General features: G+C 35.4%; 1 protein-coding gene across 5 annotated transcripts in view; it reads left to right on the forward strand.

Annotated features, from left to right (window-relative positions):
* Positions 1-15,420, forward strand: part of SLC2A9 (solute carrier family 2 member 9) — a 127,024-nt gene that overhangs the window by 59,494 nt on the left and 52,110 nt on the right. For all 5 annotated transcript variants that reach the window (XM_027457389.3, XM_038178145.2, XM_072037778.1 and 2 more), the window contains 2 exons: positions 3,532-3,664; positions 11,907-12,094. In XM_027457389.3, coding sequence (XP_027313190.1) covers positions 3,532-3,664; positions 11,907-12,094 — 321 coding nt within the window. The remainder of the gene's footprint in view (positions 1-3,531; positions 3,665-11,906; positions 12,095-15,420) is intronic.

Genomic DNA, 15,420 nt, shown 5'->3' on the forward strand with positions numbered 1-15,420 from the left:
TGTATGACCCTGACAACATCTTTTTAAATTTTATATGTATATGTATATGTATATTCTTAGCCTTTCCTGTGTGGAAAGTGTCTTCAAATTTTATCAATAAAATCTTCCTAATCAACAAAAATTTTAAATGTAGCCAGAGCTTAAATAGGTCATTAAAGTCCATATAGTTCATTAGTTCACCTGTCAGCAGTAACCATCATTACTTTCCCCATGCCAGTTTATTTTCCACGTTTTAATTGTTACAATATGTTTAATTTTCTACTTTTTAATTAGTAATTTTCTGACAATAACATTTGCTTTACTGTATTCTGATAACAGTTAATCTTGTCTAATTGATAAACCTGTGTCATGTTTTTTATCTATTTTTTTTTTTCCCACCATGTGTTTCTACAGCTTTGCACTTTATTATATCAAACTTTGAATGAGTCTGTGGATGTCAAACTTGCTCTGCTATTTAGCTGTCTTTTGTAAATAGATCAAAGCTGGGTTTTTCATGCTCCAGCCTAAGCAAATATTCACAACGTGACAGTTTAAAATCTTACAATCTTGACAAGTTATTTGTACAAGTTCTAAGCAGGTGATGAGTCAAGTCCTCTGTAATTAAAATATTTATTGCTTTTCTCATTTTTTCCTGAGATAAAACGTGTTGTTTTCATTTCTCTCAGTAATGTCTGTGTTATTGTCCTTACTGACAGCTGAGGCAAAATGTTACAGTGTTTTCTAAATGATGCCTAAAATGTCTTTTCTCTTCACCTTATTAATTTTCTGAACATTGTCCCTGTTTGTTCAGGTTCTAGTAATCCTTAAAAAGGTTAGGGTACCCTACTTTTCTCTGCTTCCTTTAATTCTTTTTATAGGGTCTAATTCTGCTTGATCTTCATCAATGTGTACTTTATACTTTCAGACCAACAAGTGTAGCTCTTTTATGTATCTTTTTAAACTCAGTTTAGTCCTGATATTTCTTTTCTGTATAGGGATGAAGAATCTGAATATGGATAATGTTAATTAAGAGAAAAGCAAGTAGAACCCATTCCAAATGGATGGAAACATTTCCACTAAACTCAGTGATTTATCAATGTTTGTTGTTGCTGTTTCTGTAATATGCACACTGTTAAAAATGAAATAAATTTCTTAACTTTCCTATCAAAATGAAATTTTTGCCCCTTATCTAAAGGGCAAAACAGCAGTTTTATCACAAATGTATGAATTTGATTCAATTACAAGTTCAGAAATGCTCAAATTTCCTTGTAGAATGTATAGAAGTGTAGAAGTATATTTCTGATTGCTTTACCTTAATTTTTTTATGAGTTAGCATAATAAAAAGTAAATATAAAATCTTTCATAGAGGAAATAAAGGAAGGTCAGTGTTTTATGTAGTGAAAATAAATGCCTTATTATTCTGTCAAGGTCTTAATTATTGTGAACGGTAAGTTCAGAAGTTTAGTCTCATTCATAGCTTTTTCAAAATAACATTTTCTGAAGTGTTACTTGAAAGAAAACTGAACTGAAAAAGCATGCACTATGTGAGACTTTAAAAAGGTTGAAAGATTAATCCAAATTAAGTCCCAAAAGGATGACAGAATTTTAATCATAGCAATATACAGTAGAGGGTTTTTTTGTTTGTTTGTTTGTTTTAACTTAAAGAATCCTTGGTATTGTGGACAAAAACTACTCTCAATCAGCACATCATATTTCCTGTATTTTTTTTTTTTTTTCTAGAAGTACTGTGAAAGCCTTCTAAACTTTATTAAGCCTTGCAAACTTTTTGTATGATATGTAGAAAGAGTATTTCTATTATAGGAAGTAATCATGAGAGATTACATAAAGTTGTAAAAGAAAATCCACTGTTTTGTATAAAATAAATGTTTCCAGGCAGATACAGAATACAACTGATCAGACTGCCTGTTTTCTTAAGTTTCTTTACAATCAGTTTCCTGTTTTGTACATGCAATTTATTAGTTATTCTTAAAGTCTTAACCTAAGTTTATATTTCAATTTTTTAAAATAAGACTGGTGATTTTTCATTCATAAACAGACTATTAACCAGTCTTAATGCTCCTATACTAGGTAAATTTCTTCAATTACCTGAATTAAAAAAAAAAAAAAAGTTAAGGAAGTTAAGGAAGAGGTTCTTGAAGTCCTCATGGTAACAAAGGCTCTGAGGAAGACTGATAACATTGAGATTTGAATTTTTTGAAAAATCCCATTCTCAAACTGTTTTGCTATCTCTGTTTTTTTTGTTTTGTTTTTCTTAAAAACAACAAAAAACAAAACCACAAGGGGAGTTTTCCCCTCTTATTCTGCCTGGGAGTTATTAAATGAGCTCATGTCCCAGTTCAGAATCTGAGCACAGTTTACATCCTCTAGCGTGCAGTGCAGTTGGATCACAGAAGTGAGAGAACATAAAATAAAAACTGTCAACAGTTTAGGGGCCTTTTGAACTTTGATATGACTGTGAAAAATTATGTTGAAATAAAATTTATTGAGTTCTGTATAGGGGAATGTGGGCTCTGGATGGATAGATTCATTCTGAGGGAGAAACTGGATCCAAAGCTCTAGTGCCTTTCAAAGTTCAATCAGACAGGATGCAATGCAATCTGCTTTTGATCTAGCCAAGTTTTTGAAAATGTGCTAGACATTATGGCTGAGCAGTGGGCCCACTGAAGTCTCACCAGGCTTTTCAATTAAGAACCACGTCTCAAATTAGAAAAAAAATTGAATTAAATAGATGAATGATGACCTTTAATGAGAAAACTACTATAGAAAATGAGTCTTGGCATTAGACAATTGAAACAGAAGGTATCTTAAGAACATGGACAGATAAAGGGCCATATTGTTGAGAAAATAATACTACAGGCACCTTTCTTCTCCAGCTACTTGTTAGTATTTTCTTTTTGGAGTAAACCCAGAGAGCTAGATATGCTCTCTTTAAAGCCTTTCCCAGCCTTTTACTGAAATGGTTTTCCACAGATGGCCCTCTAAAGCTAGTTTTAAATAATTAGTACATTTGAGGTTGCTAACAACTTTGTTTCATTTGATTTCAAAGAGAACAATGCCACTTTTTTTTCTTTTTTTTTTTTTTTTTAAAAAAAAAAAACAAACAGATTAGAGTAAGAGACAGCTATATGTAACTATATGAAGATACTGCTGTACAATTTATTTAAGAAAATTTGGGATATTATTGTGAATGAGGACGACTTGTAGAATATATATTTGAGTATATATCAAGATTTTTGTGTGTATGGTTGTTGATGCTGAAGGAAAGGAAAAGTATGTTTTCCAGCTCCCCTTTCTCTTTTTCTGTTTCTATAAGTTGAGGAATTAAATTCTGACTTCCTCGGCCCTTGAGTAAGGGGATCTGACGGAAAAGTGTTCAGACTGCTTACTGATCTCAGGAAGAAGACATTACTCTGCTCATTGGCACGCTATGTCAAATGATGAAAAGTTACAGCATTTCCATTGTAGCTATTCGTGTTTCTAGTGTCAATACAGGAGAATATTAATGACTACCATCTTTGTTCCTGTTTACAGGAATCTCGGTGGCCTTACTTATTTGGAGTGATCATCGTTCCTTCATTGGTACAAGTTGTGATTCTGCCTTTTCTTCCTGAAAGTCCTCGTTACCTCCTACTTGAAAAACATAATACCAGCAAGGCAGAAAAAGGTATGAATTAATACTTGGTTTCTTGTAAGAAAGCACTTTTATTGTAGGGATGCAGGCTGGAAAGAAATTTCAATATCACAGTGAAAGCAGAATATTTTAACAACAAATATTCTCTTGACAATTATTTTTCCCTTGCTTTCTCCATTTGTCTTTATATGTCTGTAAAAATAACTGTTTGCTTTTATTTTATTTTATTTTATTTTATTTTTTTAATGAATTTCTCCGGCAACCTGACTTTGTAGTATTATGCACAGTGATACAAACTTACCCAACTCATCCTGCTGCTGTGTATCAGCCACTACATGCAGTGTTCACGAGGGAGTGTAGAGGTGATTTCAGTCTTCATGAGTGTCTATTTATATGGAGTCTTTGCTGTTCAGCTAACAAAAACACTGATTCTCTTTCTGGGTTTTGTTCCATGGTCACTGTGTTTACCATGTGTTCTGCAACTCCATAATCGTTGTAGATCTAATAAAGACCTCATACACCTATTTAACTGAAAATATGCAGTACTCCTATATTGCTTACTTCAGTTTCACAGACACAGACCAGAATATTTTGCTCTTACTTATCAATGCATAAAACAAAATAAAAAATTACTATTGTGATCACAGCTGTTGTATACTCTTCCCCAGTAAAATTACTATGGTCAGTTATAGCTTCCAATGTATCATGATGCTACTGTTGAGAGAATGTTGTAAGTCTGTTTTTACTTTTTATAGCAATACTTTTAAAAGAGGAGTAAACAAAGAAGAAGGGAAGCTGTTTGTAATACCAAAATATTTGCAGAACATTACTGTGTACTAAAAATTATTCCTGAAAACTTAAATGTAACCTTTAGCATTTTCATTCCCTAACTATCTGTTTAGAAAATTACTTGCAAAGTGTGAATTAGCCTCTGAAACTCTGAAACTTTAATTTCATGCTACAAGATTATTACATTTATGTAACTCACTCTGTCCTGTTTCTTCTACTGTAAAATGAAAAAATGACCATTTTGTTTTGATCAGCACTCTGAAATGAAAATGACACACTAATGAAAGTCTCCCATATTGTCTCAGTTTGGTGTTGAAGAATTTTGATATAGAGCCTCAGACATTTAAAGATATCACTCCATGGTTTTTTTTTTTGTTTGTTTGTTTTGCTTAAAAAAAAAAAAAAAAAAAAAAAAAAAAAAAGCAACAAGGATTTGCAGAGACAGCAGAGTTTTGATGAGGCAGAAAAGAGGTTTTCCAGGGGCCATGAAGGAAAGGGTTTGCTTGCCAGCCATGGCAGACCATCCCACAGGGAAACCATGGCAGAGAGCTGTTGAGTAACTTTGTCTGGGCTTAGAAGAAATGCCTTTGGGCGCCAGATTTAAACTGGCTCGGTTTTACCTGATAAAATTGTAGATGTATTTCTTAAGCTATGTCTGGCAATAAGCCTGCATATGTGAAGATATTGCATAATGTCAGACTTGCTTTAGGGATCTGTTCAGAGTACTGTCACAGTGCTTGGAAACCTCACCACTGAAGGTGAATCTGGGCCTCTTGTAGGTAGAGATTAAAAAGAGTAAAAAAATGTCATGAAAATAACTCCACCTGCTTGGAAATTCACACCACTTACTGTCACTTGTAATGGGCCAACTGCAGTCTGCTATGTTTTCAGCATACACATTCTGAGAATGATTTAAAAACTACTCTAGAAGCAATGGAAGTAGATTCTTGGAGTTGAAAACATCAGGACAGCTGTTACCCATACCTTATTGCCAGTGATTGGTTGTTGAAATGAAAACGTTTCCCCACCCCAGTACATGCAGAGAACTTCAGATTAGGCATAAGCTGAGCCGGAGCTGAGTATCTGGAGTAATGCAGTAGAATAATGAAAGCAAGGGGGGGGGGGGGGGGGTGGATGGGGGGACTTTGTGATGAATAACTGTGAATCGACAGTCAAGAAAAATCATCTGCATGTTAGCATTATCTCTGGAAATGGGGGAGGAAAAGCCTGAGTATTAAGGAGACCAGAGGAGTTTGTGGATTATTAAAAAACCTACTGCTTGTAAGCCATTAATGACCATGCAGTATTGTCCATTATAATGATGACTACAGTAATGCTCTTGAATTATTTGCCTCTTAGGTTAGATCTGCATATTAATATGAGAAATGTGCAAGTCTTTCTTCTGACTAAATCCTTTTTATTTTCTGCAATGGATCAAGGCTACTCATGCAAATATCATACATTTCACTCTGGATTATATCTTGTTGGATAAATATAAAACTATTTGTAAAAGGTCTACTGTATTTAAGGCAGATGACTATATTAGTCTTTTTATAAAATACTCTATTAAAAGTTAAAAAAAAAAAAAAAGTAAATGCTTCTAAAATAGAGATGACAACATTAATCTTCCTAATTATTTTAGAGTAATAAAAATCCAATGGGATAATATAGGTCATTGAGTTTCCACTGAGTTCTGTGCCTGCTTTTGTCCCTTCCTTTTTTTCTGCCCTCAGGAGATAACCAGACTATAGCTACCAAAACACAAGTGACCTCATTCTCTTTTTTGGCAGTAATGTAAAAGAGCACAGTGCTTTTAAGTGGAAAATAAGAGCCTGAAATAGGGAGAAGGACCAAAGTGATGAAAAAGAGGAGATGGGTTTAGAACAGGCTGGTGCCGTGTGTGAACATAGACCACACCACCATGAGACAAGCTATTCCACAAGCTCAGGAGTAAGGAGTCTTCAGATGAGTGATATCTCCTGAGCAATACCAGCTAGGTACCCAGTTCCCTACTTTCTCCTTTCTAACCATGCAAACAATGTGGGTAGCTGAACTGAAGTCTTGCCTGGCTGATTGACCATATGGACACTGGCTGACTTGCAGTTGTTTGCTGCTGAAAGCACTGCTAACAGCCAAGCACTGCTTGTCTTTCTGGAGTCACCATCCCATGATGGCTTCCTGAGACCAACACAAACTGAACTATATCCCATGTTTGTGATTGACTGTTGAATGTGGGAAAACTGATTTATCTATGTGAGACAGAATGACTGAATAGACCCACAGCACAATTTATACACCTTTGCTCAATAAGTCTGGTAATGGAGAGAGGGAAGAGCCATTCCATCTACCCTCCCAGCTCCCCTCTCTTGGGAAGAAAAGAAGGGAGAAAAAAATGCCTGACATTTAACTTGTGTGATCCTTCTTCATAATGCTCACCAGGCAGTGGAGGAGAAACAGATACTCAAATGAGGAAGATGAATCTAGAAGGAAATTGTTATTAGATTGCTAGGGAGCAGTAGGAATAAAAGGCAACACGACAGAAACAGGAAGAAAAAGAAATCTGTGGCTATGATTACATCAGGCAGTTTACCATCCAAACTCTAGGAGAGAGAGACAGGAATTTGATATTAGTTGATTATTTGTTGCACGCCAAATGGATACCTGGTCTGTATCTGTGGCTACCAGGTAAGATGCAATACAAATAAAACCACTAGTAGTATTGCAATAAAATGGAACAGCTTTCTGACTAACAGCATTGTTTATAGGCAGCTTCATTTGGACACCTGATGTATTTCTTTTGAAGACTACTACTGCAAAGAGGAAATCAATATTTTCAATACAGCTAGAGTAACGTGTCATGTAAACCAATAACAAAAATCAGTTGGCATCCTAGCTTGCCAGAGCACCATAACAATGTTATATCTTAACGGTCAAATAACTTAGATATAATATCACAGTAACATCTGTTGATGATGTACAAAATCTGTTCATTTGGTATGCTCAGCCATACATTTAAACTCCCATAGTTATGAAAAAAACATTGCACCAGGTATAACACAAAGTGTGATTTTAAAATTCGTAGAGACGTATTAGCGTTGATATCTTTTGATGCAACAGAAGAGCAAAGCTGTTTCTGATTTATAAAAGAAAATAGTTAATTTTTTTACTAAGACCTTCACAGGGCCCACACATATAGGAGCCATACTGAAACCAAAGTTACTACACGAATAAGTTGTTGTAAATGCAGTGCTTTTAGTGAAGTTGTTAATACTGACAGAAAGTTCACATATGATTCATTTCTGTTTATGTGTGCTTTTTATATGTCTCTAAGCATTATAAGCTATGCTTATTGGAAAGAAAGAGACAATCATGACTTCTAAACTTGCTGGCTCCATGTCAGATGGTCGCTGACTGCCAAAAGCTGGAGTGATCACAGTGTGTCTGCCTTGTTTGTAAGCTTTTCCTAAATCTCCTGTCTTTCAGAAACATTTATTGGTTTACTGGACCTATGGTACAACTCAGTTTACCAGTTCCTGTGTTATTTGTGTGTAGCATATTGTTATTTGGTTTTATCTGTACACCTTGGCTAGTTTCAAGTGGACCTGAATAGGCCTATGATAGTCTGTGAAACCAGGTGTAAGAACAGGTAAAGATGTAATCCCAAACAAGATGCTAACATACAGATCTCTGAGTTTTTTTACTTACAAGAATGAAGTGGCACATGGGAAAAGCCTAAAACCTTTTGCTTACAGTTATATTTACTCAATTGGAATAGCAAAATAGAGATTTATTCTTAAACTTGTCTACGTTACATGTTAGTAGTTAGTTAATATTTTGACACATTTAAATACATTTAAATAGCTGTTTAAATCTCTTCTAGCACGGTACATCCAAATTATTCTTCTGGCTATACAGTACTGTAATAAAATCAGTGGTATGTGAAAACACTCCTTTTTCATTTTACCAAATATTTTTATGATGTAAATTTACTACCAGCAAATTGCTTCTTATCTGATTCAGAAGTACTGAAGTTATCTTTCTGCGAATGCTGAGGCAGACAGTGAGACTCCCTGTATGTCCTCCACCACTCAGAGCAGAATTTTAAAGACACTGGGTTTAAGGTACTTCATAATCAGTGAAGTGAACATGAATGGGAAACAGATGACAATAATATTTATACAGTATTTGTTTTTAAAAACAAACAAACAAACAAACAAACAACTTTTTTTTTTAACAGCATGAGTTATTACCCTAGCTAGTACCTGTGACCACTTATCTTTGCTTCTGCTTTATTATACATGAGGTTGGCTCTATTCTGTAAACCACAAAATAGAATTTTGATTCTTTTAAATGTCTTCTTAAAGTCTGCATACTAATTCTAACAACTGCTTCCTTTGCACAGTCACGGAAGTACTACAGCGGGGAAAAAAAAATAAATTAGTAATTCCATGCGTGGCGGAGTTCTTCAATACCCAGCTTCAGTTAATTTAAAGGCCTGGTTGGTTTTAAAGATGGTACAGATTGATTTTGTCCAGACTTTTGAACCACCTCCAAATGTTTCATCTTAACTGAGATGAATAAAAACTAGGGATGTAAATGGAAAGGTTTCCTACCTCCTTTCCCCTTGACTGGAACCATCCACTTCTTTTTCTATTTATAAAGACAGTGTACCAGCCTTTGACAGCTGAGTATCTAGGACCTTCTGGTCCGAGAGAATTAAAAAGAAATCTGGAAAATTTGCTAAAGTTGTTAGAACTATAACTCCTTAGATGGTTGTATGCATGAGGAGGATACAGACATGATAACAAGGCATCCTTAAAGAAGGAAGCAGACAATAATGGAGGGAAATGAGTTACTGCAGTGGGGATAGTAACAGCAACTGTGATTCTCAGTGCCAATAATGTATTGGTTTAAAATGTGAAATAAATAGAATTGAACTTCACAAATTAAAAGACCTTTGAGTTTTTCCATCTCCCTGCTAGTGCAGAATTCATTGCCATGTTAATTATGTATAAAAGTGTGATTCTTACTATAATGAAAAAGCATTAATGAAATAAACTTGAATATAGTGCTTAGCTGGAAAACAGGTTTCCGAGTTTTAGTGTTGTCTACTGAAAACTATGCATGAATAGCGTAACATTTTCTTAGCATTTCTTGACTTGTTAATTTTAAGTATCTGTCAAAGTTTCCAGTTGGCATTTACATTTCTGGTGCTAACACCATGAAGTAGGAAAAGAAAGCAGGTCTTAACACCAGGAGAGAGGAAAAAAAGCAGGTGTCTATATATTTCTTGCCTTTCACTCGGTAATTTTTGGTAATTGTTTTTGTTTGTTTGTTTTTTAACTTCCTGGTCCCTCTAGAAATACAGCAGGCTCCCTTGTGCAGAAAAGACAGATTGCTTCCTTTTTACTTGACTGCACCTACATTTTTGACTTGTGTGCCCTACAGGAATGCAGAGGATTCTAAGGACAGGAAAAATAAAGAAAATTGTGCACTGACCTAATTTACACCGATAAAACAGATGCTTAAAAATATATGAGAATAATTTCAAAGAAGAGTACTGTGGTATATGCCTTGTTATTTTCATCTTTATCTGATTATTTTTTTATTTATTAGTGCTCTAATAATACTGAAAAATGTGTAATTTAAACATAAAACATTAACTGTAACATACTGGAGGCATACATTGTTCTAATTTTACATTTCCTGTCATAGCCTTTAAATACATAACACTCATTTTAACAAGTGCTTTGAAATGTCATTTAATAAGTGGGCAGTGACACAAGTACAAAACTCAGCAGCTTAAATTCTTGGTTCTGAGGCCTGAATTTGTTATCTCATTTCTGATTATAAGGCCTAGGTGAAAAGATGGCTCTCATGCTGTCTCAGGGTTTTTTAAAAAATTCTGACCTCTATTTCCCAGGAGAGAAATGAATATCAGAATAAATGAATGTTATGAAATGACTCAGCAACTGGAGGTGGTGAATATTCATCCCTTAAAAAACGATGCCTCTTGTTAACCAGAGTCACATAAGGCCTATTAAAATGCAGTAGAAAAGTTAACCACATATGAAAGTCTTGGCCCAGAGTTTGAGTTCCCCTTACAGCCCAAGTGGAAGCCAGGCAGTGTGCAGCATGGTGCATTCACCAAAGGGATGGAGCAAGCTGCTCTGGGTTGAGCATCAGCTCGTTATGTGGCCTATACTTCACAACATCAAAACAACACTGCTTGGCCTTTTGCCCTGCTGGGCAAAAAAAAACAAAAACAAAAACAAAAAAACCTTCAAAGCCTGAATCCAGGTGTTTTAGCCTTGACTAGTAAGTGTATTTGGCTTCCTTGACTATCCACATCCTTTCTGTGATCCAAAAGAATGGAAACTTAATGAAAAATATGAAGATTATTTATTTATGTGCAAAGCAGTGGATAAGACAGAAATGGATTTGGCTGTTATGATAAATAAGTCAATTTATTCGCTTAATAAAAATAACTCATTATTTCCTTTAGAAGAAACATCTTTAAGTGACCTGCTGTGTAAAGGATTGTTTTTTGACTTAGCGTCCTACTGGGTCACAAAGGCTTGTTGCAAGGGTTTATTTAATGTAATTGTTTCTCTGCAGTCAGTCTAAGATGATGAGCATTTTAAATATCACTTAAAAAGCCAGCCCCTGAGGTACATTCATAAAATTGTGATGAAAATATCATTGATTTATACTTTGTCAGTAAAACAGGATTGATGGAGAAACACCACCTCCATTAAGAGGTATTCACTTGCAGCACCTTTTGGAGGAGGTGTGAGATGGAAAGACAGGGTTGCTTGGTTATGTTTACCAGGTAAACTCCCATGTCTCTTGTTGTCAAATAGAAAGTCTTGAGCTGCTTTGGATAAATCTTTCTAATACTAAATACATTGAAGAAATTAATTCTTGTCTATGTACTATTAAAAATGAGATAATATGAAGGTTTGTAGCTATTCCTTTCAAATGCCTGCTTTTTTTTTTCTGTTTGTTTTTTTGTTTGTTTGTTTTAACAGACTTGCCAGATTCTTACATATTATTACTACTCTATCCAGTCTATCTTCAGCAATAAAATCTGCTCTATAATTTGTTTTGCAAAAGTAGCCATGTCAAATAATGTTAAGAATTGTTTTGCTATTAAACTTTTTTTTTTTTTTCCTGTTTACACAAGGCTTTGACTCTGTGCTGGACCTTACACTGTAATATATATATATATATGTGTGTGTGTGTGTGTGTGTGTGTGTATATAAAATAATATAAGGAGAAGTCTAGTAGGGTGCCAAAAAAATGTATATTCTTGCAGCTTCAAATGAATCAAATCATACCCAAAATGGAGTCATATTTTTGGCAAAAGAATAATTAAGTTGGATCCCATGTATGTCTCCTGTTTGTCTCATGCACTTCAGTTTCTTTGAAACTATTCTGTTATAAGCACTGAATGTCTGGCCTAAACTACATTCTCTGTTTGTAGCATTTCAGACCTTTCTTGGGAAAGATGACGTGTCTCATGAAGTAGAAGAAGTTTTGGCAGAGAGTCGAGTCCAAAGAAACACCAAATTGGTGTCGGTACTACAGCTCCTGAAAACCCGTTCTGTGCGATGGCAGGTCATTACTGTGGTTGTCACCATGGGCTGCTACCAGCTCTGTGGGCTAAATGCTGTAAGTGTCTTTCTTCAGGCCACATGGCATCTTCTGGGGTGTTTCTGTCTTTCTTTTTAATACAATGATTATACTATACCATAAAGCAACCTCTATATCTTTCCATTTTGGGACGTTCCTTATTAGTATGGTTTTGTTACAGCAGCATGTGGGAAGGCCTGCAGAATGAAGTATCGAGTTTGTTTGTTTAATTAAGAAAAGAAAGGCATTGTTGCATCAAAGTTGATGAAAAAGATAGTGTGGATTAGGAAAAAAAAAAAAAGGTATGCAGCTGCAGCTTCTGTTTCTGATATTTTTTTGTTCATGGTTGGGAAGGTTTGTCCTTTTGGTAGATATTTCTACTTGGAATAATTCAGTTCTGAACTTACAAACTCAGAGAAAATGTCTGTTAACAGTTTTAAGAAGTTGCACTGGGTGGTTGATTTTGTCGTTGTTGAATAAGCCGCATTACAATCTCCTTTCTTAGAAAGGAAAAAAAGAGAACAGACATATAATAGTCAATAGAGATAAATCCAACTGACTGTAAATGTGGCTGAGGCTAATGGATATCAATGTCTTATTTTCAGATGTTTGAGCCTATAGCATCAGCTAGGACAGGGCCATGGGCTAGTTTAGATTGGATGGGATCTTTGGAGCCCATCTGGTCCAACCCCCCACCCAAAGCAGGACTAACTGCAGATGTAGCTCAGGCTACCTAGGGCTTTGTACAGTTGAGTTTTTATGGATCTCCAAAGATGGAGAGTACAACCTCCCTGGACAACCTGTTCTAGGTGTTTTCACCACTTCCATTGTGAAAAGTGTTTTCTTTATATCGAGGCAGAATTTTCCTTGCTGCAGCTTGTGACATCAGAGTTAAATGCTTTACATTTTATGATGTGAATGTTCTCATGAAGCATCTCAAAGTGAAAAGGTTTTTCATCATAGTTGAAGGGTATTAATTGCTTATTGGGCAATATTAGGCAATATTATCACTGCTGAAAGCAGCTCTGTAAATGTAACTTCGCACTGTGGTTTTGTGCATTACAGCATGCTTCAGCTAGCATATATTCAGCTATCATATTTGTATATATATATATATATTTTTTTTTTTCCCCACAGGGATAATCATTGATAATAAGTGTAAATGCCTCTGATCTCTAAGCTAACTAGTTCAGAATTATCTCAGGTGTCTGTATAGCTTTAAAACTCTTAATACAAAATATTTTCTTCAAGACCATTAGAAGGACTAGAATGATTAGAACTCCAGTATCAAAAAGATATTTTAAAAAGTACTAGGAGGAAGAAGATTTTCCACTCTGTGGGGTGAACTGTAAAAACATGTATATAGATTTTTTTAACCATGAATTTCAGTGCTAATGACAAGCTATTTTATTGCTCATTGTGGATACTTTTGGAGAAGAGAACTGTAATTATCTGTCATCTACTCTTTCTAAGGTTTATCAGTGTATAAGTGAAATGAAATGACACTTACAGTAAGAAACAAACTGTTCAAACAATGAAGCACATTTCCTAAAGGAAAAAAAAAAAAAAAAAAGGCAACAGCTAAATCTTAAGGGGAGAGAGGAGTTTTGTGGCTTTGAGAATATTTAATAAATGACAGAAATTGTCTGGTATTCTTTGGCAGAGCAGAACCACACACCACACTCTCATAGATTGAGTGAGTGTGTATGTGAGGGGGTAAGACATGTACAGACCGAAATGAATGCAGAAGTTGTTTTAAAGCATCATTAGGGGGTTGTTTTCTGAGATCAACCCTCAGAAAAACTGTCAGGAAACCTGGATGTCAAGTTGGTTATTTCAAGCCTTATCATTTTATTGTTATTATTTTTACTTTGTTTCTCCAACTGTATAATGCCACTTTTAACTTGTTTATCCAGAAAAAAAAAAAAAAAAAAAAAAAGCAAATAATGAATGCGATCAAAGAGAAGCAGTCGTGCTACTTCGTTAAGAGTTCAAGTTCAGGTTTCAGTTCCTTGTCTCTTCTGCTTGGCTGTTGAGGCTGACCTTGATAAGTCACCTGAGGCTCAGAAATTAAAGGACAGGTACAGATGTGACAGTTAACTGCTGAACCCAGTTCTCAGTTTGTCTGGCTGTGTCTAAGTCTCCTGCTGGGTGTGAGTCACTGTCAGCAAGGTTTAACTGGCTGTAGAAGCATCTCTTAAGTCATAGCTCTCATCCTTCTCTTTGTCTATAGTGCCCGGTTAGTCAGTCTGGTCTTTTCAACAACTGCCATCTGGGTAGGGCATATGGGAAAGTTGGACCTCTTTCAGGGGAGAGTCTCAGGTCACTCTCAAGGGAAATTACCAAATGGCAGACTTCTGTAATCATCCTGCTGATATCTGAGAACACTTGCTTTCATTTTAAGGTTTTAGTTTGTAATGAAGAAAAAATGTTTTGTTTAAAAACAGTACATTCATCAGTTTCTACATGGAACAGAAATAAAGGTGAAGCCCTGATCATATTAATCTATTCAATTATAATGGAATACCAGACAGTCTGACCTAAATTGAAAAAAGGAAATGAATCCATATCAGTCTATTTTCATCTGATAAAGTTTATTTGTGGTACGTAGCTTCTTTAGTCAAGGTTCTGTATTTCCAGTGGCAAGAAATCATGCTGGGGATGGGGGTTCATTTAGAAATGTGTATTTTTGTATGCAAAAAAAAACACCATAGTGTGATATTCAAGCTTGCTTTAGAGAAGACCTGGCATCAAGTAGTTGTAGGATGGGATCAGTATGCAGTATGCATACAGCATGCAACATCATATGCATGTGTTGTTGCCCATCTTTTTTTCAGTGCTTTCTTTTCCCTTTTTGAAGGGAAGAGTTGAAGTCCTCAGGAAGGAATGTGTGTAGGGAGCTGGATGAGAAATAAAGACTGGAAAATGGAGTGAGTGCTAGAGAGGTCCCTGGTGTGAAGAAGTTTGGGACCACCACTGATGGTGGTATAACACATGCCACTTTAAGCTAAGAGGTTGTAGGAGTAAAAGCTTATGGTAAGCAAAGACAACTTTCATGCAGCTACAGGAATGCTGAAATGTCTCCAAACTCATAGAATTCAGACTGCAGAGATGTAGCTGTTTCCTCATGGCATTTAGCTGGCTGCTATGGTGAAGTGTTGCTTCAGCCTGTGAAGCAACAGAAACCCATCATAAGAAGTCAGATGTTCCTGTATTGATTTGGACTAGACACCAGAGTTGTTTCTGGGGTTTGGTACCTTCTGCCTCATTTTCAACAGCTCTTTCATTCCAAAATATTTAGCCCAAACAATTCATTAACAAAAGCCATGTTAAAAAAGAACTGAAGTGAAAGTCATCGTTAGTCT

This window comes from Anas platyrhynchos, chromosome 4 (genome assembly GCF_047663525.1).
Source record: "Anas platyrhynchos isolate ZD024472 breed Pekin duck chromosome 4, IASCAAS_PekinDuck_T2T, whole genome shotgun sequence".
Classification (NCBI taxonomy): Eukaryota; Metazoa; Chordata; class Aves; order Anseriformes; family Anatidae; genus Anas; species Anas platyrhynchos.